The following is a 20252-nucleotide window of genomic DNA, read 5'->3' as shown; positions in this document are numbered from 1 at the left end:
TTATTCTTTGCTTTGTGTCTAAACGTGTCAACATGGACGCCTTGAGACACAGATTCCCTTTACAGAACACACAAAACTCTTTACCAGAAGATTGGAAAAAGGGTTTATAGTGGGATTTACAGTGATGACCACCACACAGTGTTTGGTTGTCAGCTACAAAATCTGATTTACTGATCAAAAGGCTTCACACAGCTCCGGTTATTTTTGCACAAACGTAAACAAAGGGCAGAAGAAAACTGAAACCGATGCAGGACCTGAGAGGAGACGTTTGTGAGGGCAGGGATCTAGGAAGAGGGAAATGTGGTGACCAGATCGTGGCCCTCTGGTGGTCTCATTCTGGCTCGAGCGTGAATCTCACAGTACAGCTGGCTCTCAACGAAGAAATAGCCCTTCTGTTTCAGGTTGACGTCACAGTCAGCACACACAAAGCAGCCAGGGTGGCGACACTTGTCTCTGGCTTTAACCACTGTCCCGCTGCAGCATCAAACACAGAGAAGAGGAGGTTATGAAAATATATAATAGCTTCACAGAAGTTAGAATTTTGATGTCTGCACTTTTAAGCCCTCCAACTGACTAATTAATTAATTACATTTACTTAGCAATAAGAGAATACAAATCACGATGCACTTAAGTAGTCAAAGAAATGAAAATATTTGTATTATTTTATTTGTTTAAAATATTCAGATGAACTGAGATAGATGAGGCACCCAATAAAGAAAGAAAAGAATAATTTGCAGCAAATGTTTCAGAAAGCTAGCAGTGAAGGAAATCATCCCACCCCCAGTCATCCTTTTGTTTTTCATTTCATGTGCCAACAATCAACTCAGCTTTCAGCAGATGGTATTTTTTCCAGACAACTTGCAGTAAAAGTGCCATGTAAACCAAAGATCCCAAGGAGTTTGCCCTGGCTGTAAAGGACATGGATGTGCACAAGTATGGGCAGATTTCCCTCGAAATACATTCCTGATTCCTCGCTACACAAACTGGTAGAACGTCCATATCGTTTTTTTTTCATTGTTAATGTTTAATGTTCATGTTTATTTAGATGCTTATTTCTCCATGGGTCTTTCTATGTACGTCCTGAACAAGTAGCAGATTTTGACAATAAACTTGACTTTGTTCATCAAATACGTGGTAAATTTAAAACAATTCCTCAAAGCATAGCAATAACCCCATTAAAAGTGTGTGTAAGCTCCTCTCTATCCCAGCCGGGTTTACATTCAGCCGATTCCTTTTGCTCGTGTTGTCGTCAGTCGGATCTTAATGAGAACCACAGATGATCTGCTCTCTTTGTACTCACACAATGCCATTCCCACACTTGTCGCAGACAGGCAGCTTCTGCAGGTTTCCTGAAGGCGCAGCAGGTTTAGTCGTGGGGGCTTTCACTGTGCGAGTCACAATGGGTCGAGTGCCTGGACGCATGACACAGAATCCTCTCAATAAAACAAGCTCTCGTGATCCGATCACATGAATTAAAACAAAACACTTAAAGCACACACTGCGGGACTCACGACGCCTTCAATCCCATTTGATGCCTCCTTTGGGGCTTGAAGGATTTTCATACTTAAGTTCAACCAGGACTGTTTTTTTCTGTGCAACCAATGAAACGTGCAGGGAAGTGCTTTTGTATTGACAAAATATCCAACGTTAAGAGCAAAGCACTTGATTAATAAGGGGAACACATTAGAGTGTGTCTTGGTGACGGATTGTTCGGCTGCACTGGCTGGACCTACTCCTCCCAAAACTTGTTAATGATGCTGCTTATCACATGTACATTGGTTTCCACAGACATCCAACAAAATGATCAAAAGTCAAAAATAGGTCTAGCATATTAGAAAGCTCACACAGTGTTTATAATACGACTCAGTCCACTTCCTCCCAGCTGTGGTGCCTGACAGCATGGTGGTGTGGTGGTTACACATGATTATCTTCAAACCAAAAATGATTTCTTATTTTGCCTTTTGTATATATTTCTATGTAAATGTTTCTATTGAGAGCGAAGTGGAGCTGAAGTCATAATCTTTGTCTGTGTGCACCAAGTTGGTGAATAAAGCTGATCCTGGTTCTGACCTTGTAAAGCAAACTGGTGAATAATAAACAATAAATCGAATAAAACACATTGACGGAACCTATTGCACGCCACAATGAGTGGCAGTAAAGCTTCCAAATGAAAAAGAAATGTTGCTGATGTTTGAAGGAAATGCCTCGTCTCACCATCACTGTCAATGAACTCCTGCAGGGCTTTAAATGATCCGGACTGCCGAGGCTCCGGGGGGTCGTCCTGGTCCCTCTGCAGCATCCGGTACACATCAGATTCCTCGATGTTGGTCAGAGTCCTGGGACTGAGCAGGACATTCAGGGACATTCAGAGACATTCAGGGACAGAGATTTAGGCACCAATATAAAGTCTTCAATCAAATACGGAGGATGTGTTGAACTGGACACATAGAACATTATTTAGTCAGTTAATACATGTTTGACTTTCTGTATGTGACAGAGCAAATTTCAAATATTATATTACATGTCTAATTGTTTTTCTTTCTGATCAATTCCTCTAATAAGCTAGTAAAAAAGGAATGCACTGCTATCCATGTGAAGTTGACATACGAAAATGTTAAACTACTCCTTACTATTTGCAGTTACATTCTCACAGTTACATTCTAAGTGACCAGATACAATCTGTATTACAATGTGAGTAATAATAGAGGACAAATATAGTGCATTTGAATGACAACAATATTAACAGAGGGGAACGTCATTATAAGAGAGGATTATGATCCATCATGTTTGATACAACTAACCAGACTTAGTCCTAGAAAGAAAGAGAGAGAGAGAGAGAAGGGGGAATGGATGGATGGATGGATGGATGGATGGATGGATGGATGGATGGATGGATGGATTATGAAACAAAACAACAAACTATAAACTGGGTTTAAAAAGTATTTTTCTTTCTTTGTTTTATTCAAGTTATGGGAATGCAAAGTTTGTCCTCTAGGTGGCACCAAAGCAGAGGAGTTTTAACGCTGAAACAAAAGACAATAACTCTCAGCTATACGCAGCTTTAAATAACCTGTGGCTCAACTTCAAAGAATTCATTTTATGAGTTTCTAAAGATAGAGTCTAAACTGAAGCTCAGCCTGCAGATATGTCTACATCTTTACAAATGAGCTATTTTGACTCTACACTGGCTCATTTATTTGCTTATTAATTACTATTAAAATCAGAGAGCAAAAGCTCTTCTCTTTTAAAACTCTAAAATGTAGAGTTTTAAAGGGTGATAGAGACTGAACTCAGCACTAGACTTTGAGGTCTGAAACAGAAGGAATGAACTCTGGATTCTTTTCAACAGCAACGCCGTTTCCAAAATCTTACAAGTTGAGTTTCAAACAGTTTTGATAACCTCAGACATGCAATTAAAAATATAATGTGATAATATGTTAATATAATTTATTTTTAGAGTATCATGAAGCTAAGATCCCAGGATGAGAAAGCAAGGAGGATTCAGTGGCAGCTAACTCCACGGTGAAGGTTTGTCTCTTTTTTAACGTACCGCCTTCAAACATCTTCAGGCATAAGACCCAGACCTGCTACTGACAGAAAAAAACGAACTGGAATTTAACAAAATGTACACTGACACACTCCAAAGTTCCTGGAACAAGGTCCTGTAAGCCGATGAGACAAAACCACAGCATTTTGGTCTCTCACGTCAGCTCCATGTTTCCACAAGGAGATTTTTTTCCCCTCTGCAGAAGAGAGGACAAGTTTTTGTTTTGGTTCTGCTTTGCTGCATCTGGGATGGAAAAACTTGGATCTGTTCAAGGCAGACTGACGTCCAAAGACTACCACAATATCCTGGAGTCAGAACGCTCAGCCTCGGTGGCAGGTCAAGGGTCAACCAAAAAAATAATGACCAGGAATGTGGAGCTAGAAACACCCAAGAATGAAGAATGTTTTTAAGTGATCCTGGATGAGAAGAGCATCATGCAGATGCTTCACTTCTAACCTGAGACAGGTTGAGATGAGAGGGTCAGACTCCCACTCGGCACGTTACAATCCTGCCACAACATCTTAAACTGTGGGCACCACCTTTATTGTTATGAAACTTTATTTTGTTGTTGATTAATTAAATAACATGTTGACCTAAATCAATAATTAAAAGTAGCGTTTAGTCTGTGGAAAATGAATGAAATAAATAATGAGGAATTTTATTCGACTCATCAGTTTCATACAACAGCATATTAAGGCCTTTATAAAGAAAAAAAAAGAAATTTCTGTCAAAAAGTCTTTTTATAGAAAATAATGGAAAATTTCTGAGTTTCAAAAGTTGAAAATTTTCCACTTTTTGTGAGTTTTTCTGGGATTTTTGGTGGAACTACTCCAACTTTATTATTATTATTATTTATTATTTTTTTTTTTACTGTCTTCAGTGGCTGTTGAAAATGATTTGTGAGCACCTCTCAGGCTTGGGAAGCACCAGGCCTCTGATCTGGCCCTGCATGGCGTCCTGGATGTTGCCGGAGGAGTACAGGCCGATGGGAGTGTTGTAGGACGTGCTGACCACCTGCCGCTTGTCGTCGATGTTTGCTGCTGCCACAAACGGCTGAGCTTTCCGGTTGTGAGCAGTTCCAATCGGCTTGTATTCCTGCAGGAAGGAAAACAGTTTGAAGCCAGACTTTTCCTTCTGTTGCACTGAGATAATATTACTCACACACCTGCTGTTCTGATTCCAGGTTGAGTTTAAACGGATGAGCTCTTCCATCCTCTACCACCCGTGGGGACCACAGCATTGATTCGTTCCTGGTAATTACACACAGATCTCCTTAGAGTACACACATTTTGAAAAGGCAGTATTGTCTGTTTTCCAGGCACATATTCCATTTTGTAGTATAATTAAGTAACTATGCTATGTTCCATTGTTATAAAAAATACATTATATATCTATATATCTTTGGATGAGAGGCGGGGTTCAACCTGGACAGGTAGTCACTCTGTCGCAGGGCAACGACTTTGTAATTTAACACCTAGAAATTGGGCCTCTGTCTCTTTAAGATCTCCTGCTCTTTCTCAAACTCCGCCTTCAGGAAGTCATTACAACATGGCTCCTCCATTAACCCTTTAACAACATTTTTACCTGTGTTGATGTGAGAAGTAGCTCCTATAGTAGCAGATGTTTGCGGTCACTATACAAACTAGGCTGAAGGCACTGAGTGGGGGAGGCAGGGGGAGGAGCGGTGTCTCAAAGGCGGAGCTTGGTCCACCCAGGGGTTTTGCACAGCTGAATGGTTGCCATGGAGATTAAAAGATTTCTCAAACATGCATGAAAGAATCGAAGCAACTCCCCAGGCATGTTTTTGACGAGTTTTAATAAACTGTCAGAGCCCAGCGTCTTTGAACCTTTAAAACATAGTTTGAACATATTCTATTGGCAACTGAACATTTTTACACTCTAAGAATTGCAGAAGACATTACCACAAACTATAAATAAATCCTTATGGAACATGGAACTTTTGCTGAAGCAACAGCTGATAAATCTATTACATAAAATTTAACTTAGAGAGTTTCAGCATATACACTCGTGTGTGTGTGTGTGTGTGTGCGTGTGTGCGTGTGTGGGTGTGTGTGTGTGTGTGTGTGTGTGTGTGTGTGTGTGCTCATGGCCCTCACCTCTCCACAGTAAGGCACAGCTGGTTGAAACACTCCTTGATCTTGCTCTGGGCCTCACAGTGCAGCATGTCCGCAGCCGGGGCCCCCTCGATGGCCAGGATGATGTCCCCAGCACATAACTTGGCCCCGGAAGCTTTACTGCCAGGAGTGATCTGGATGTGAAGAAGAAGAAGAAAAACAGGTAGAATTTATATTTCACCTTGTTTTTCATTCATTGCGTAGTGCAGATGTATGGTTATAGCTTTATCATTGGTGATCCTGTCAGAATTTGATTTAAATGAATTAATTCAACCAGGAAGATTGTTTCTGATATGAAATCAGATTCAAAAACAATGTAAAAGAAGCTTCCATTTGGACAAGAAATCTGCTGTTGTTAATGTTTTACATCAAATGTGTCAGGTCAAAGGTTATAACTCTTCTAAATAGTCAGTTGAAAAATTATTTATAACATTACAGAACAAACCCTTCTTATAATCGTGGAACAACGTTTTGTATGTTAGTTTGGCTCTTTAGTGATTACCTCATTACCATCATGCTAACCTTTAGCTCCCTGTAGAAGACGGAAGTCAGGGTTCAGAAAAGTTAATATTGCTTCTAGTCAGAAGAAACATATTTATAAGATTCAAATATTACTTTAAGTCTAAGGGGGGAGAACACACCGTATGAGTGTACACACAACCCTACACCCCGAGTATGTGTGTGTGTGTGTATGGTTTGGCTTATTTATTTATTTCTATTATTTATAAGAATCCGACAATCAAAATAAAATAATCAAGGGTCATATCAGCATATAGAGCAGATATTCTGGGTGTAGGGTTTCGATTTTTTAAAAGCTACATAACCTTATCATGCTTTACAATATTTGACAAATGCAGATTTCATGAAAATTTGCCTCATTTCTGAACTTTATTTCAGATTTTCTAATGTATTAGAGACACAGAAAGTCAGAGTAGATATTGTATGTTAAACGTGACTTTATGTACATCTACCTGTCGGAGTTAAAGGGGAATATAAATGAGTCAGAAAACATTTTGCTGTTCTAAACTAAACTCTGATCTTATGAAGATGAATCCTGGCTCTTTGCTGGTTAGATCAGCAGAATTAACAGTTTATAAATAATCATTTCTTTCAAACTATTCTGCAGAACAAATCATTCAAGTGACTCAGGAAATGCAGATCTAACAATAAATACAGTTATTTTGTGTAAATTATTAAGTCAGTGATTTTAGTGAACTAACATTCAGGAGAAGCAAAACTGCTTTTTATCTTAAAAGCCTTAAAAACTGTATATTATTATATCAGCAGTCTGTATTCTGAGGAAGCAGAACTTTTAAATCTAATCTTCATCTTCTGATTATTTAGTTTATCCATTTCAACCAATATCAATAAAACCCAACAACAACAATTAATCTAGTCTATTTGAAGCTTCAACTGCAAATCAAAACACAGAATCCACGACATTCAGAAAAGTGGCGACTGTCACGAGTTGGAGGGGTCATGAGAAGACCGTGACCTCTGACCGTTTTAAGTCTGATTGAGGAAAGCAGAAGGAGTTGCTGGGAGTAAATTCAGAATTTCTTTTTGTTTTGAGTCTTATTCGTGTCAGAGGTTTTAATGTTTTACACACCCTCTCAATCTCCCCATCCCCCAAAGAACGTTATTAGCTTAGGCAGTCCACAACAAAGATCGGTCAGAGAACGAGCTCAGAGGCCTGCTGGTAACTCTGGAGGAGCTCACAGGATCCACGGCTCAGGAAGACCAATCTATTGACAGGATAACAGTCAGTTGAGCTTCCTGCAAATCTGGTCTTTATTGGCAACAGCAGTTTCTGGATACACAGCAAACATGTGAAAAAAGTTAGTGTTTGATGCATTAAACTAACAATGAACACAACATGTAATTATGCAATTTGACATTTATAAAAATTAATTTGCTTGATGGAAACACACCAGTTTAAACACACACAAAAAAAAAAACTGTTTTTTGATAAAAAGTTTTGGCGCTTGGAGAAGGAAAAGGAAGAAAGGATCCAATCAGTGGCAAAACTTTTCGAATTGAAGTTCAGAAACATTCATATCGAAATTTTCCTTCAAATTCATCTTTTCTTTACTGCCGTGTTTTGATCTGTCACAGAAAACCTAATTAAAACTTTATGGGCTGAAATCTGATGCCTGCCTGCTGTAAACAGGACGATGTAGAGAGGAAGTGAAATGAAAACGCCTTTCAGTTTTTGAAGTGAAAATGATGATCATTGTCTTGCCTCATAATCTCAGACGCTTTCAGAACACATCAGAACCTTCCGGTCCATGTTGGGTTCTGATCTCAGCGGCGCCCGTGTTCCTGATGTCTGTCAGCTGTTGTGATTTTGTTTTGATGCAGGAATATTGTTATTTTGCTTCCTGCACGTGTTTACTTTGTTTGTTTTTTTTCACATACGCTGTTCAAAAACATTCATTTTAGGTTAATAGTATATTCTAACTTGTGCTCACAGTGAGAACTGGGCTGATTTTGTCTCCATATTGCAGCAGCACAGATCTGTTCTTCTGAGCAGTTTGTATGTCCAACCTCCTGATTATATTGTTCTTCATATATATTGTTCTTTCTAAATTCCTTCAAGATGGAGGAGATCTTTTGTCTGTTCTTCATCAGTTTTATATCATCACTTTTCCCTGTTGTTGATGGCTGAAGCTTTTCGTTCCCTTCTGGGAGAACGGTTTTCTCTCTCCGAGTTTCACCTGGCCTAAATATGTCTCTAAAATACAAAAACCAGACTCCACCACAAAGCCCAACTATTCAGACGAATAACAGCAAAGACAATTTATTCATGACCTCAATCTGCATTTCAGTTCAGTCAGCAAAGCGGAGGCGTCTCACCGGGATGCTGCAGAGGGAGCGGCCCCGTTTCTGAACTCCACTGCCCTGCTGGGATTTCACATGAGGAACCAGAGGAACTCGTCACGGCAACAACAAAAGCATTCGCTGTGACAGCACACAGATGGAATATGGAATCTGATAACCAGGAAGTGATGAAGATGAGAAACTATTTCCAGAGCAGCATCAAAGAAGATCTCAGCCAAGAGTTCCCACGGATACGACCCGGAGCATGACCCCACTCTCTGTCGTAATGTGTTACTGGACGTAGCAAGTTGAGCTACGTTCAACTAAGACTTGGTCATCTGACTATAAATAACCGTGGATGAAAGTGCAGAGAGGATCTGTTGAAGGTCTGCTGTCAGACCTCCACTGATTTATTACCTGCAAACTTTATTTCTGGTCAGATATGATTTTTACAACTTAGTCCTGTAAAACATCTTTTTTAATAAAAGTACAGCCCAGCTGGCATGTTTTCATGTTGTGATAATAACTTTTCCCCTCGATTTTCTGGATTCAGCCGTCCAGATTTAGGTTTTCACTATTATAAAGTTAGAAAAGAAACATAAATGAACAAGAAATGCATCAGAAAACTAACAATGAAAAAGATCATGTGCTTTACAGATTGTATTCAATGAGAGGAAGGCTGATCATGACATCATCAGATCTACACTGCGGCGTGTTTGTGTGTGTGCGTGTTTGCGAGGGTGCGTGTGTATGTGTGTGTTACAGGGATGGAGTGAGTTATAACATCCTGAGGTTTTTTTTTAAACATTGCTAAAATACTGGATGTGAATCCAGACTATAGATACACACTGCTTGGCTGTTCATTCACAACTCCAAACACCCCCAACACACACACAAGCACAGGATTAATATCAATGTTCATTTACATTTAAATAGTTGTCATTTTTTTCTTTACCTTTTACATTTATGGGTTTTGAAAGTAGAGTAGTTCGAGTTCATGCGGTAAAGTTAAAAGTGCTGTTTTACAAATAATAACTCCATTATTACTAATGGAGCTTTCCAGAACTCCCAGCAACTTTTTCTCTGAGACACATTTCAAATGTCCCTGTATCCATCCACTGTTGACCCTCTTATCCTCACCATGTCTCATGTAGTTGGAAAAAGCTATCCAGCGTTTGTAGTGAATGTGATCTGTGTGTGGGCGTGTGTGTGTGTGTGTGTGTGTTCTGATGTTGCAGTTAGCTGGGGGGGAAAAAGATCCTTATCGTCTTGTGTTTACTTTCCACCCGCAACTGAGAGGCCCTCAGAGCAGGATGTTCCTGACCAAACATGGCAGCGAGGGGAGACGCTGCATTCAGTCGTGTTTGACTGAAGCTGGACAGTTTGCTGCAGGAAGAATTTCTTCGCTTCATGACTCTAAATCAGCCGCTTTCAGATTCTATGAGATGTTTCGGTTCTAAAGTGTCGTCTGACCTCCGTGCTTTCCTCTCTCCTCTGTCATTTCTTAACCTCTCATTCCTCTCTCATCACAGAGCTCTGAGTGTCCACTGACACAACAGGTGTGAGGTCACCGGGTCCAGCCAGCCATAGAACTACACTTTTATTTAGTTCCTGAGGTCTTTCCATAAATATAGAAGAACACTCACCCCGACAGAGCCTGGGATTACTCATCTCTTATGTTAGCCTCTGTAACTCTGGGGAATTAGCCTCGCAAATGAATCCAAACACAGGAGGAGACGGTGCCGTTCTGATTCAGACAGTTTGCCTGTGTGGTCCGCAGATGTGGAAAAAGGTTAAGTATGCCGGTGAAGATTGTCTGGTAACCATGCTCAAGGTTTTTCCTTTGGTATCGCTCTAGAAGATGAAGCATTTCTTGGCGTTTTCTCAAATGGTTTTGTAACTTGTCAGAAGGTCTGCATCTTGTTACATCTGTTGTAAAATTAACAGCATCTCAGTGAAAAGATCACGGAGACATTCAAACACGGTGGTGGCAGTGTGATGGTCTGGGCTGCTCTGCTGCTTCAGGACCTGCATGACTCACTAGCTGTGTTTCCAGTGACCGTACATTTGAGCAAATTGGAATTACAAAAATAAATTTGCTTAATGGAAATGCGGCAAAGTTTTTCACTAAAACGTTTTGCGCCATGATGAGGCGGTTTTTCAGCTGCATCCAAATTAGTTCATTTCTCTAAACTGAAACACTTTTGTCGCATCACACAAAGCACACAAAAAGACAACAGGAAGTAGGAGGAGAATGTTTTTCAAAGACTTATTGGGTGAACAAACTTATCAACACGTGTCTTTAATTACGTTTCTTATTTAATGGAAACACTGAAGTTGCAAAATCAACACAGTCTTGTGCTCTTGTGCGCATTTTTAATGGAAGCTCAGCTACTGTATTTGATAGGACCACAAATTCTGTTGTCCACCAAATAAATCCTAAAGGAGAAAACCTAAACATTTCTTTGTAACCTTAACCAAACCTCAAGAACACCAGGAAGTCCACCTCTCTTGGATGGGTCTAGTCAAAGTCTGGATTTTAATGCAGTTGAGATAATTCCATCAGGACTTTATGACAGCCATGGATACTTGAAAACCCTCTGATGTGACTGAATGGATCTGAAGAGTCAACGTTCCTCCGCAGTGATGTAAACGACTCGTGTCCCGTTGCTGCGGATGCGTGATGGCAGCTGCCACCGCCACACACACCATCAGCAGTTAACAGGTGTTAGAGGGCAATTATTTTTTAACACAGGATTGTTTTTTTTAATTAATAAAGAGTTACACAACTTAAAAACAGCTTTATCCTCATTTACTCTGGTTTTATTTCTCGTATTTGGTGAGTTGAAACATTAAAAAATAGCATAACAGTGGAAATCTTTTTCAAAGTTACAGTTTTCCGTAAAGAAGAATTATTTTCTAATTTGTCAGTGAATTTCCATCTAATATGATGGTAAGCTGCTCAATAGTGTTGGTATAACTAACATAACAAAACACTTTGCTATCACTCCATCTAACTACAAACCTTAAAATTTCTGCCCTTCCTCAGTTGCCAACATGACCAGGAACGCTGCATGTTGAGAACTCCACATTTTCCTGTTTTCCATCAGGCTGTCATTGTTTCTAAAGATCAGAGTTTATTTCCACAAATATCTTCCACACTTTTAAAGAGACCCTGACATGCGGTCGGGCCAGGCGGTGACGTCGGCTGCTATTTGTATCTAAACCACATGCAGCCACTGTGGCACAGGTGCAAGCTGCAAGCCACTCAGGAATGTTTCTGGAATGAATCGTCCCAGAAAGAGAATGCTGACAGTAAACCAACCTGAGATCCCTCTGGGACGACCCCCACCCCATCCCACCCCCTGCCCCACCCGGTGTTTCCTCCACCTAAGGAGGAAACACAGGTCTAGATGGACAACTTCTCCGATCACAAACCATCTGATGTTTACCTCCTAACATGAACGTTCTGATCACATCCCATCACTCACCCTGGAGATGGTCAGCGGCTGGTTGAAGTCCTTTCCTCCTGTCAGCCGAAACCCCCAAGGAGGGGGTCCATCCAGGACTACGTTGAGTGGCATGGCCCTTTAAAATCTGCCAGCTGTTGGGACAACAGCACGCTGCTGCAGTCACGCTTCCAGAGCAAAGACGTTTCAAAGTGATGGAGATTATGAACCATGCTGAGGGGAGACTCAGAGGGAGGGGAGTGGACAGAGCCCACCCCCACAGTGAGGTCACCGGTCAGATTTTAGGAACACAGTCTTAGTCTGCAACAAGTCAGGCTCGCCTACGGACTTTTAATTCTTCTTTTGTTTTTGCAGCCTCTTCACTCCCAACAGAAGTCAGAGTTTTACCTCACTAAAGACAGTTTTACCTCACTAAAGACAGTTTTACCTCACTAAAGACAGTTTTACCTCACTAAAGACAGTTTTACCTCACTAAAGACAGTTGTCTGATTATTTATGGTTCTGAACCGAGTCTCTTCCCCTTCAGGGCGACTTGTAAACACAGTGCAGACGTATCCCAGCCTCGATCAGAAGCCGCCGGCTGCCAGCGTTTACATCCACAGATGCTGGAGGTCTGGCAGGCCTGCTGCTGCTCTGAAGGCTCCAGCTGCTCCAGACCTTATTTGGTTCTGAAGGCGAAGCTCTCTGAGGTCCTGGAGGGCTCTCAGGAACATTCCACTCACTTTGGATCTGGATGGGACTGAAGCCTCTCAGCCTGCGTCGTTAATAACAAATCACTTTTATGTGGGTTTTTCACTAACAGTTGTTTTAATTTCTTTTTTTTTCTCTGTTATCAGATTATGTTTTTTTATGTTGACTCAACTTTTCAAAAAATGCCTCCTGCAGTATTCAATAACCCATTCTAGAACCATCCTACATGAATTTGTTTATGTTTTTATCATTAATGAAATCCCTAATGCTTTTGTGCATAAAGTTTTCCTGTAAACAAACAATAATCCACCTCAGGAAGGTTCTGGATTTGGAAATGTTGAATGTCAGAGTTAAAATAAGAATTTACATTCTACAGGGAATACACATGGATATTAATGTTTACACACCAATATGAACAGGATGAGAACGTCCAGCAATCATGTTCAGTGAAATAATGGGACAGTTTCTGTGTCCAACAGACAAAAGTAAAATATTATTGTTGGGTCATAAAGACCGTTGTTATATTTGGAGTAAATGAGTAACGCTCACAAGCCTGATAGCATCCTAACTGTGAACTACAGGGGTGGAATTTTTTTACATTGGTGTTTTACATTGGAGGGACTGGTGTAATTCATGAAATAGATTCACGAGGAATAAAATGATGTGGAAATAGAAGCAACACCTGAGACATTAGTCAGGAAGGTAAACAGAGATATTATGTAAAATCAACTTTTTTGAGCTTTACATTGTGTTATAAACTTAATACCTCACCAAAAACATATCTGGAGAGTTGATTTGATTCTTTCATGCTAATTTGAGAAATCCTTTAATCTCCAATGGCAACCATTAGGGAAACCATTAGGGGGAAAAAAAAGCTTGGTCTCACCAGCCAAGCTGCCGCCTCACAGTCCAGCCCTCCCTGCAGCGCCCCCACTCAGCTCCTCCAGACTAGAGGTAGCAGTAACTAGAAAAACACCTGGTGGAACTGCTCTTCTGCACTGCTTTTCAGTAAAATGCTCATAAGAAAGGCTAATATAGATGGGTTGTTGTCATGACGTACTGAAGGGGGCGTGTCGGACAGAGCGGGAGACAGAGGCCCAATTTCAAGGCGTTAAAATGCAGTCAAAATTTTGTTTAGGTCATATTTGATACATTTTTCGAACAACTGAAGGTAACATAGTTACCTGATCGTGCTATAGAATGGCACTACGTTCCTTGAAAATAGATAGCATCGCCTCTTTAAAGAATGTGCACAGATGAAAAATGACTGTAAAGAGATCAGATCAATACTTTTGTGTTACTGAACATTTTTACCTGAAAATAATTCAATTAAACTCAAATTAGGCCTTGAAAAATGTTGTTTTATTCATTCGGGATTAAATATCACCAGCCAGCTTAATCTCCATGTCTAATAGACCAAGATACAGCCAGCTACTGTGTGAGGATAACACCAGCTTTTTGATGCCAAGTAACAAAACAAAGGTAATTTCCACCATAAAAATGTAACACATCACCTAGCAATGGCACTAGGCTTTTAAAACTTGCTTACCAAAAAAGCTTCCTCTTTAGTTTACTGGTAAACACAACCTTTAGATATGCAAAACTGTATTAAATTGAGCAAATGTTTATCAGATCATGTTTGTGTCTATAATGGTCAGCTTTTATAAATTAGTACTCTTTAAATACTCTGCTTTCTTTTCACTCAGCAATAAAGCTGATCTATCAAGCTAACGGGTGAAAATGGTGTCATCCATCATCTGGACTTTATCAGCAATACAGCTCAAAAGATTAGCCAGATGTGCTACAATATTGTAGAAATACTTAAATTAAGCATCATATACAATTTATTGTTTTATTACATCTGAAAACACCAGAAATTAATGTGTTTGGAGCAGAAATTTGTTCTGCTCTTATCAAAGGTAAACAGGAGGCCTAAACACTGAAGACTGTATCTTCTCAGCACGCTATCATATTTCTACGTTTTCTACACTACATACGCATAAATTATTTTTTGCATCACAGAAGAGGTTTACATGTACATGGCTATTAAAGTAGTGAGTCATAAATAAGGCAGCAATCCCCACCCCTAACCTACAGGAACTTGATCAAAACCTCCTTGACTCTATTTAAATACATCTGTTTAAAACTGCATTTGATTTGCCTCAGAAGTCAGGTCTGTGAACGATGGAGTCGAACACATTCTTGTCAGAAAACAGTTCTTTGCTTATTCTTATGGTGCTAGCTACTAGCAACACAAGCTAATGGTTTTCTTGCAGACATTAAAGGAACAGGCTAACAAATGCCAATCGTGTGTGTTGACTCATTTTGAGTTTGTTCACCCTGGATTGCTGATCAGTCAGACATCATGCAATATAGCTAACTGCCAACAGGTTGCAGGAATAAAAGTCTTGCAGTTGTTACAGCTGAATGAACACCAAAAGCTAGACATTCTTAGTGTCAGTGACATGTTTGAACAACATAAACATTAAACTGTATTGTCTAAGATAAGCCAAGTATTCTTACAGGTTATTCAAGAAGCCTTACATTGTCTGCTGACAACAAAAAGGCTGAACTAGTTACAACCAATTGGCTGTTTCATCCTTTTGAACTGGATTCAGACTTATTGGGAGCTTTTTAAAAATCTCTGAATTAAGGTTCAGCTGTGTATTCTATCACTGTTTGTAGCTGGAAGAACTGTTGATTACTAATTTAAGATGCTAACTACAGCTTAAAATAGTCACCAAATCATGTCACAGTTTCCGATGTCTGTGACAGCAAGCGCTCTGTCACAGGCAATATACATTATGAATATGTATTCATAATGAATAACTACATTCATTCATGACAAAGATTTTATTGTACTTTGGTGCTTCTGGTTTAATGCAGGACTTCTAATCTAAAACTAATCCAATTTAGAGCCACAGATCCACTTCAAATCGCTGATCTACAACCAAAAATGTCTCTGAATTAAAAATAGCAATCAGCCTGCTTTTGTTTTCTTTGATTGTGTGTGTATTAATCTATGGGTTCAATCACTAATTCATATACCAAACAGATGAACAAGTCAGTCTAAAAACTAGGCTGTGATGTTGGGAATCAAAGATAAAGGACATTGTCCACCATTAAGTCAATGTCACCAGCCCTTAATGATTTAGAAATTCTTATATTGTTCAGATGCTGGAATAAGGAACAAAATCTGGAAAACAAAATATTTTTCCATATTTAATATACATAGTTTTGTTTTCAGATTTATGCAGATTTGAAAAATTCTTGAACCCCTTCAATGAGGCAGTTTATTGCAAGTAAACTTTTTATTCCTACAACTCTGACTATGTTTTATAAACCTGACTTGAAAACCATGAGAATTTTGACCACAGTAGACGATCTATTCAATTTTTCCGACTTCGACTTTAGGGAAATTCTGACTTCTGAGTACAAATCGAACGAACCATACGCATCACACCTACAGATGAAAGACAAAAAAATGAGAAAAAAAGAGAAGGAACCAAATGTGATGGTGGGTGAAAAACAGCTGAGTTTATAAAGCACGTGGATGCTGGCTGGAGTGCAGCTCTCATACAAAAGGCTTACAAAAAACACAACAAACAAACACAAAGTGTTCTCACACCTGCTGGCGAAGTGAATGGGAAGGAGTGATGTGAAGGACGAAGATGAATAACATATCTTAAGGTGCTTTAACGATGGGTTTTGTTGTCACTGTCCATCTGTTGTGAAATGATAAATGAGGAATAAAAAAAACGACAAAAACAAACAAGTGGCGTTCACTTCGCGTGACAGCTTAGCTAAGATGGAAAATAGCAAATATTCCATACAATATGCACACATGAACAGTGATACTACTACTCACTCTGACAGCAACACATACGTGATCTCATCCTGCATCTTCAAATAAAATCCATATTAGAAATGTGATAATTCATTATATTCCATCAAGCATTAACAATCCAACTGCACAATGGTCCTTGACAATGAAAGAACCATGCTTTAAACATCTGGTGTTACAAAATGTCTTCTACAAAAAAAGAAAACAATATCACGTTCATCATCTCTTGACACAATTTGATCAACAGTTCGTCTTCTAATAATTGCCTAGAAAGGTAAACAACCTTCCTGCCAACATTTTCCAGACGACTGCCTCCTGAAGTGCTGCAGTCTGAGGAACCGCTGTCATAAATCTGAAGGGGGGAAATGAAGGGAAGCACACAAGCTTGTGTGGAGATAAAGTTAAAGTGCATCAACGCTAAAGTGGAAAATGTTCAAAACAAAAACCAACAACTTGAAAATGTTTTATGATTTCTGCTGGGAGCCTCGGCGATAAACTAAACCCCTACATACCTGATAGTATTGTATTTGCACAGCCTATAGTAAATGTGAAATGTTTGTTAAAATCCCCAAAATACGAGTCTAACACAATACTGCTTTCTTAACACTTTCTGCACTTCATTTTCTCAGGGATTCCTGTAAGTGAACACTGAAATAAACTGCTGAAGTGTTGAACATTTCAGTAACTGATCCTGGTGCTCTGACTGCCCTTAAAACAGCTCAAATAGAAAGGAAAGTGTTGCTGCGGTCCTTTGATATCCTTCCTCCCGTCGTCAAACATTAAAGGAGCACAAATTTCGAGTGTCCATAATAGAAAAATAAGGGTAAAAAGAGAAGATTAAAAAAACAGCATTATCTTGTAGAAGTCTTTCATTAAAGATGGCTAGTTGAAGCTAAGATTCTGTCTGCAAAGTGTGCTGCAGCCTCAGGTCTCTGCTGACATCCTGTGGTGGGGCTGTGCTGCTGACGGCCATGAACGTGTCACAGAAGGGGGCGGAGCTACAGTGGAGTCTGGAATCATCATTATAGCAGCTTCACGTAGTTTCCCGGGAAGGTTCCGAAGAGCTTGCTCCTTCGAGACGTCCCTTTATAAAGAAAGCAATAAAAGGAGGTGTTCAGATGGAAACCGGTGGCTGCAGCAGGAGCAGCAGGGACATCATACACTAAAATATCTCCTCATGTGACATTTTTCTATCAGCTAAGCATAAGTGGGGAATGTCAGAAGCAGCAGCATCCGTTTGGAGAAGCAGGGAGGATTTCTGACACGGAGCAAACAGTTGATCAAAAAGAAGCAACTAAAGGAACTCGGTGTTCAAAGGCGTCACAGAGGTGATATATAGCAACTCCACTGTGTTAACCCCACCCATCACTTTCTTTTTTAAGTAGAGAATGGTACTGGAAGTCTTTCCCCACATTCAGTGCCACAAATATTTTGCATAATTGATTAAAAATTCTATATAATTATAATTAAAAAAAATATCTTAGTTGTATAATTGTGCATGACCTTAAATATTTTGTTAAACAAATTTTGATTCATTTTTACTCGAGTTCTCAGGGATGCACATTTTTTACTTCCGATCCTCAGACCAATATCTGAGGTTTCCAATCCAGAGAAACAGTGCTGAACTGACTTAAACATGCTTCTTTTTTTCATGAATGTACTGAATTACTAATTTATGTAACTTTGCACCAGTACAGCTCATTTAAATAAACCAATATCTTTGTAACATGGTCAAACATGTTACAAAGGTGTTACAACTTTTATTTGCTCAGTCAGTGCAGTTAGGAGTAGAACAGCCAATGTAAAATAAATAATAAAGAACTGAAACTGACAAAAACAACAGGTTGACTACGTTGGTCTAACATGTAAAAATAAACTGCAACAAACCGTCTTTCAAATTGTTCAGGAAGTGCAATTAGGAATTTGAAATATAATGTAAAATAAGTAATAAAGCGGTCATGTTTGTGTAGTGTGGGAAGCAGCTGGACAGAACCAACACAACCACAGGGACATACAGTACATGACCACTGCATGCAGAGAGTCTGGGCTGGGATTTGAATCCAGAACCTCCACAAAGCAACAGTGCCACCAACTGGCCAATCCATGCACATGAAACTCTTAGACGCCTTGGGGAATATTAGTAGATAATAAAGGTCACACACGCAAATAAGTTTTGGTGTTATTACAATAAGGTAAAGTATACATCTGGACAAAACAGCCAATGTCCCAACCTTCTTCTTCCACTTTAGTAATTAAATGTATAAAGTTATTTCATATCCTCTGACAGATTTTGCAAATAAAGATGACTCTGTTGCATCGAAAAAAATATCCACATAACTGTCTAATAATTCAGCTAACTTCCTGCATTCTTTTATGAATTGTTCTAATGATCAGCTTGTCTTTCACCTCTGAGATGTTCTGAGAGACTCACTGTGTATTTATCTCCAGGACAAAAGACGAAAGGGACACACTGGTGGCCATACTCAGAAACCATACCTTTTGTTTCCTTCTTTTTTTTTTTTTTTACAAACTGATGAAACTTCTAAGAACATAGGTCCTGCTGCAGTTTTGATAGACAATACTGAAACCTACCAACAAACCAGCCGTCGTCACATTTCTCCATCACGTCCACGACGTCTCCCTCCTTCAGCTCCAGCTCGTCCTCGTTGCGAGGCGTGTAGTTGTACAGAGCCTGGTACCTGTGTTTAAACACTCACGTCAGAAACACAGTGCATGACGCATGATGGAGCTCACTGCTATAGATGTGTGTTACTGCGGTTTCATTCTTTAGCATATATTATTATTATTTTCTATATTAATCTTAGCTTCCTGTTAATATGCTACAGAAATTAGCTTAGAAAAATAGCTTGAAAAAAAAAAAAGCTTTGTCACTCTGCAGCCACAAACCTTCATTAAATTTTATTAGGATTTTATGCGACAGCGTCCACACATCATGATGCTGCCGTCACTATGCTTCACCACAGTGATGGAGTTTTATCAGGCTCATGTGTCAGAATGGTCTTCCATTTAGCATAAATGAAATCTAACTTAGTCTCATCTGACCAGTGTATCTCCTTCCACTGCGCCCTACTTGACTTTTCCATGACAGAGATTTGTATCCCAGTTCCACCTGAACGCAGGATCTGGATCATTGAAGCTCCTCCAGAGAGCAGGATCTTGGCTACTTCTGTGAATAATCCCCGTGTTTCCTATCTCCATGCAGATGCATGACCCTGGAGTGTGCCATTTCTCAGTAGATATGAACAAACCTCTTAACCTTTCAACCCTAACCCTGTTTTAAACTTCTAACCAAACTTATCCATGACCAGTCTATTGTGTCCTGGTGTTTGTTCACTAATGTTCTCTGTCACAATTACACACAAACCAACTGAATTACTGAAGTAACTTAGAAGAGCAGAGGTCTGTACTGGTATCAAGATAATGAAGCCTGAAGACAAATCTTTGCAACACTTTTCAGATTTTATTTGTAAGAAGTAGGGCTGTGACTTTAATGTGTTAATTGTTGTTAATGAAATATTTTAATGAATTTAACGCAACTATGCAATTAATTGTATTTTTTACATAGAAAAGTCCCGAGCCAGAACGTTTGTATTACGTTTCTTGTACACCCAGAAATCTGACGCACAAGCAACATTCGCAAACAATAGACAATAGAATTCCTGTTAATTCATAGGAATGGCTGGAATGAACCAATATGATGGTTGAAGAACCTCAATAACTGAGGT

The 20252-nt window shown here is 39.5% G+C and overlaps 2 protein-coding genes across 4 annotated transcripts in view; both read right to left on the bottom strand.

Annotated features, from left to right (window-relative positions):
- Positions 1-86: 86 nt before the first annotated feature.
- On the bottom strand, positions 87-12356 carry pdlim3 (PDZ and LIM domain 3). The gene is made up of 7 exons (XM_005810223.3): positions 11994-12356; positions 5665-5816; positions 4713-4797; positions 4455-4642; positions 2215-2342; positions 1301-1412; positions 87-474 (listed from the first exon to the last, which is right to left on the bottom strand). Exons 1-7 carry the CDS (start codon positions 12084-12086, stop codon positions 285-287), a joined length of 948 nt encoding a protein of 315 aa, XP_005810280.1. The 5' UTR covers positions 12087-12356; the 3' UTR covers positions 87-284.
- A 3818-nt stretch (positions 12357-16174) lies between these two features.
- Positions 16175-20252, bottom strand: part of sorbs2 (sorbin and SH3 domain containing 2) — a 57245-nt gene continuing 53167 nt past the window's right edge. For all 3 annotated transcript variants that reach the window (XM_023334372.1, XM_023334373.1, XM_023334374.1), the window contains 2 exons: positions 19099-19205; positions 16175-17590 (listed from right to left, as the gene is read on the bottom strand). In XM_023334372.1, coding sequence (XP_023190140.1) covers positions 17529-17590; positions 19099-19205 — 169 coding nt within the window. In that variant the 3' untranslated portion in view covers positions 16175-17528. The remainder of the gene's footprint in view (positions 17591-19098; positions 19206-20252) is intronic.

The sequence above is a fragment of the Xiphophorus maculatus genome, chromosome 5, assembly GCF_002775205.1.
Source record: "Xiphophorus maculatus strain JP 163 A chromosome 5, X_maculatus-5.0-male, whole genome shotgun sequence".
In the NCBI taxonomy this organism is placed as follows: Eukaryota; Metazoa; Chordata; class Actinopteri; order Cyprinodontiformes; family Poeciliidae; genus Xiphophorus; species Xiphophorus maculatus.
This window is presented reverse-complemented; position numbering and strand designations above follow the sequence as displayed.

Bases quoted from the DNA above. Each gene is read 5' to 3' on its own strand.
- pdlim3 (XM_005810223.3), bottom strand. From the start codon at position 12,086: ATGCCACTCAACGTAGTCCTGGATGGACCCCCTCCTTGGGGGTTTCGG. The intron at 4,798-5,664 runs GTGAGGGCCATG...TGTAATTACCAG, and splicing joins CTGTGCCTTACTGTGGAGAG to GAACGAATCAATGCTGTGGT. The intron at 475-1,300 runs GTGAGTACAAAG...TTGATGCTGCAG, and splicing joins AAGTGTGGGAATGGCATTGT to CGGGACAGTGGTTAAAGCCA.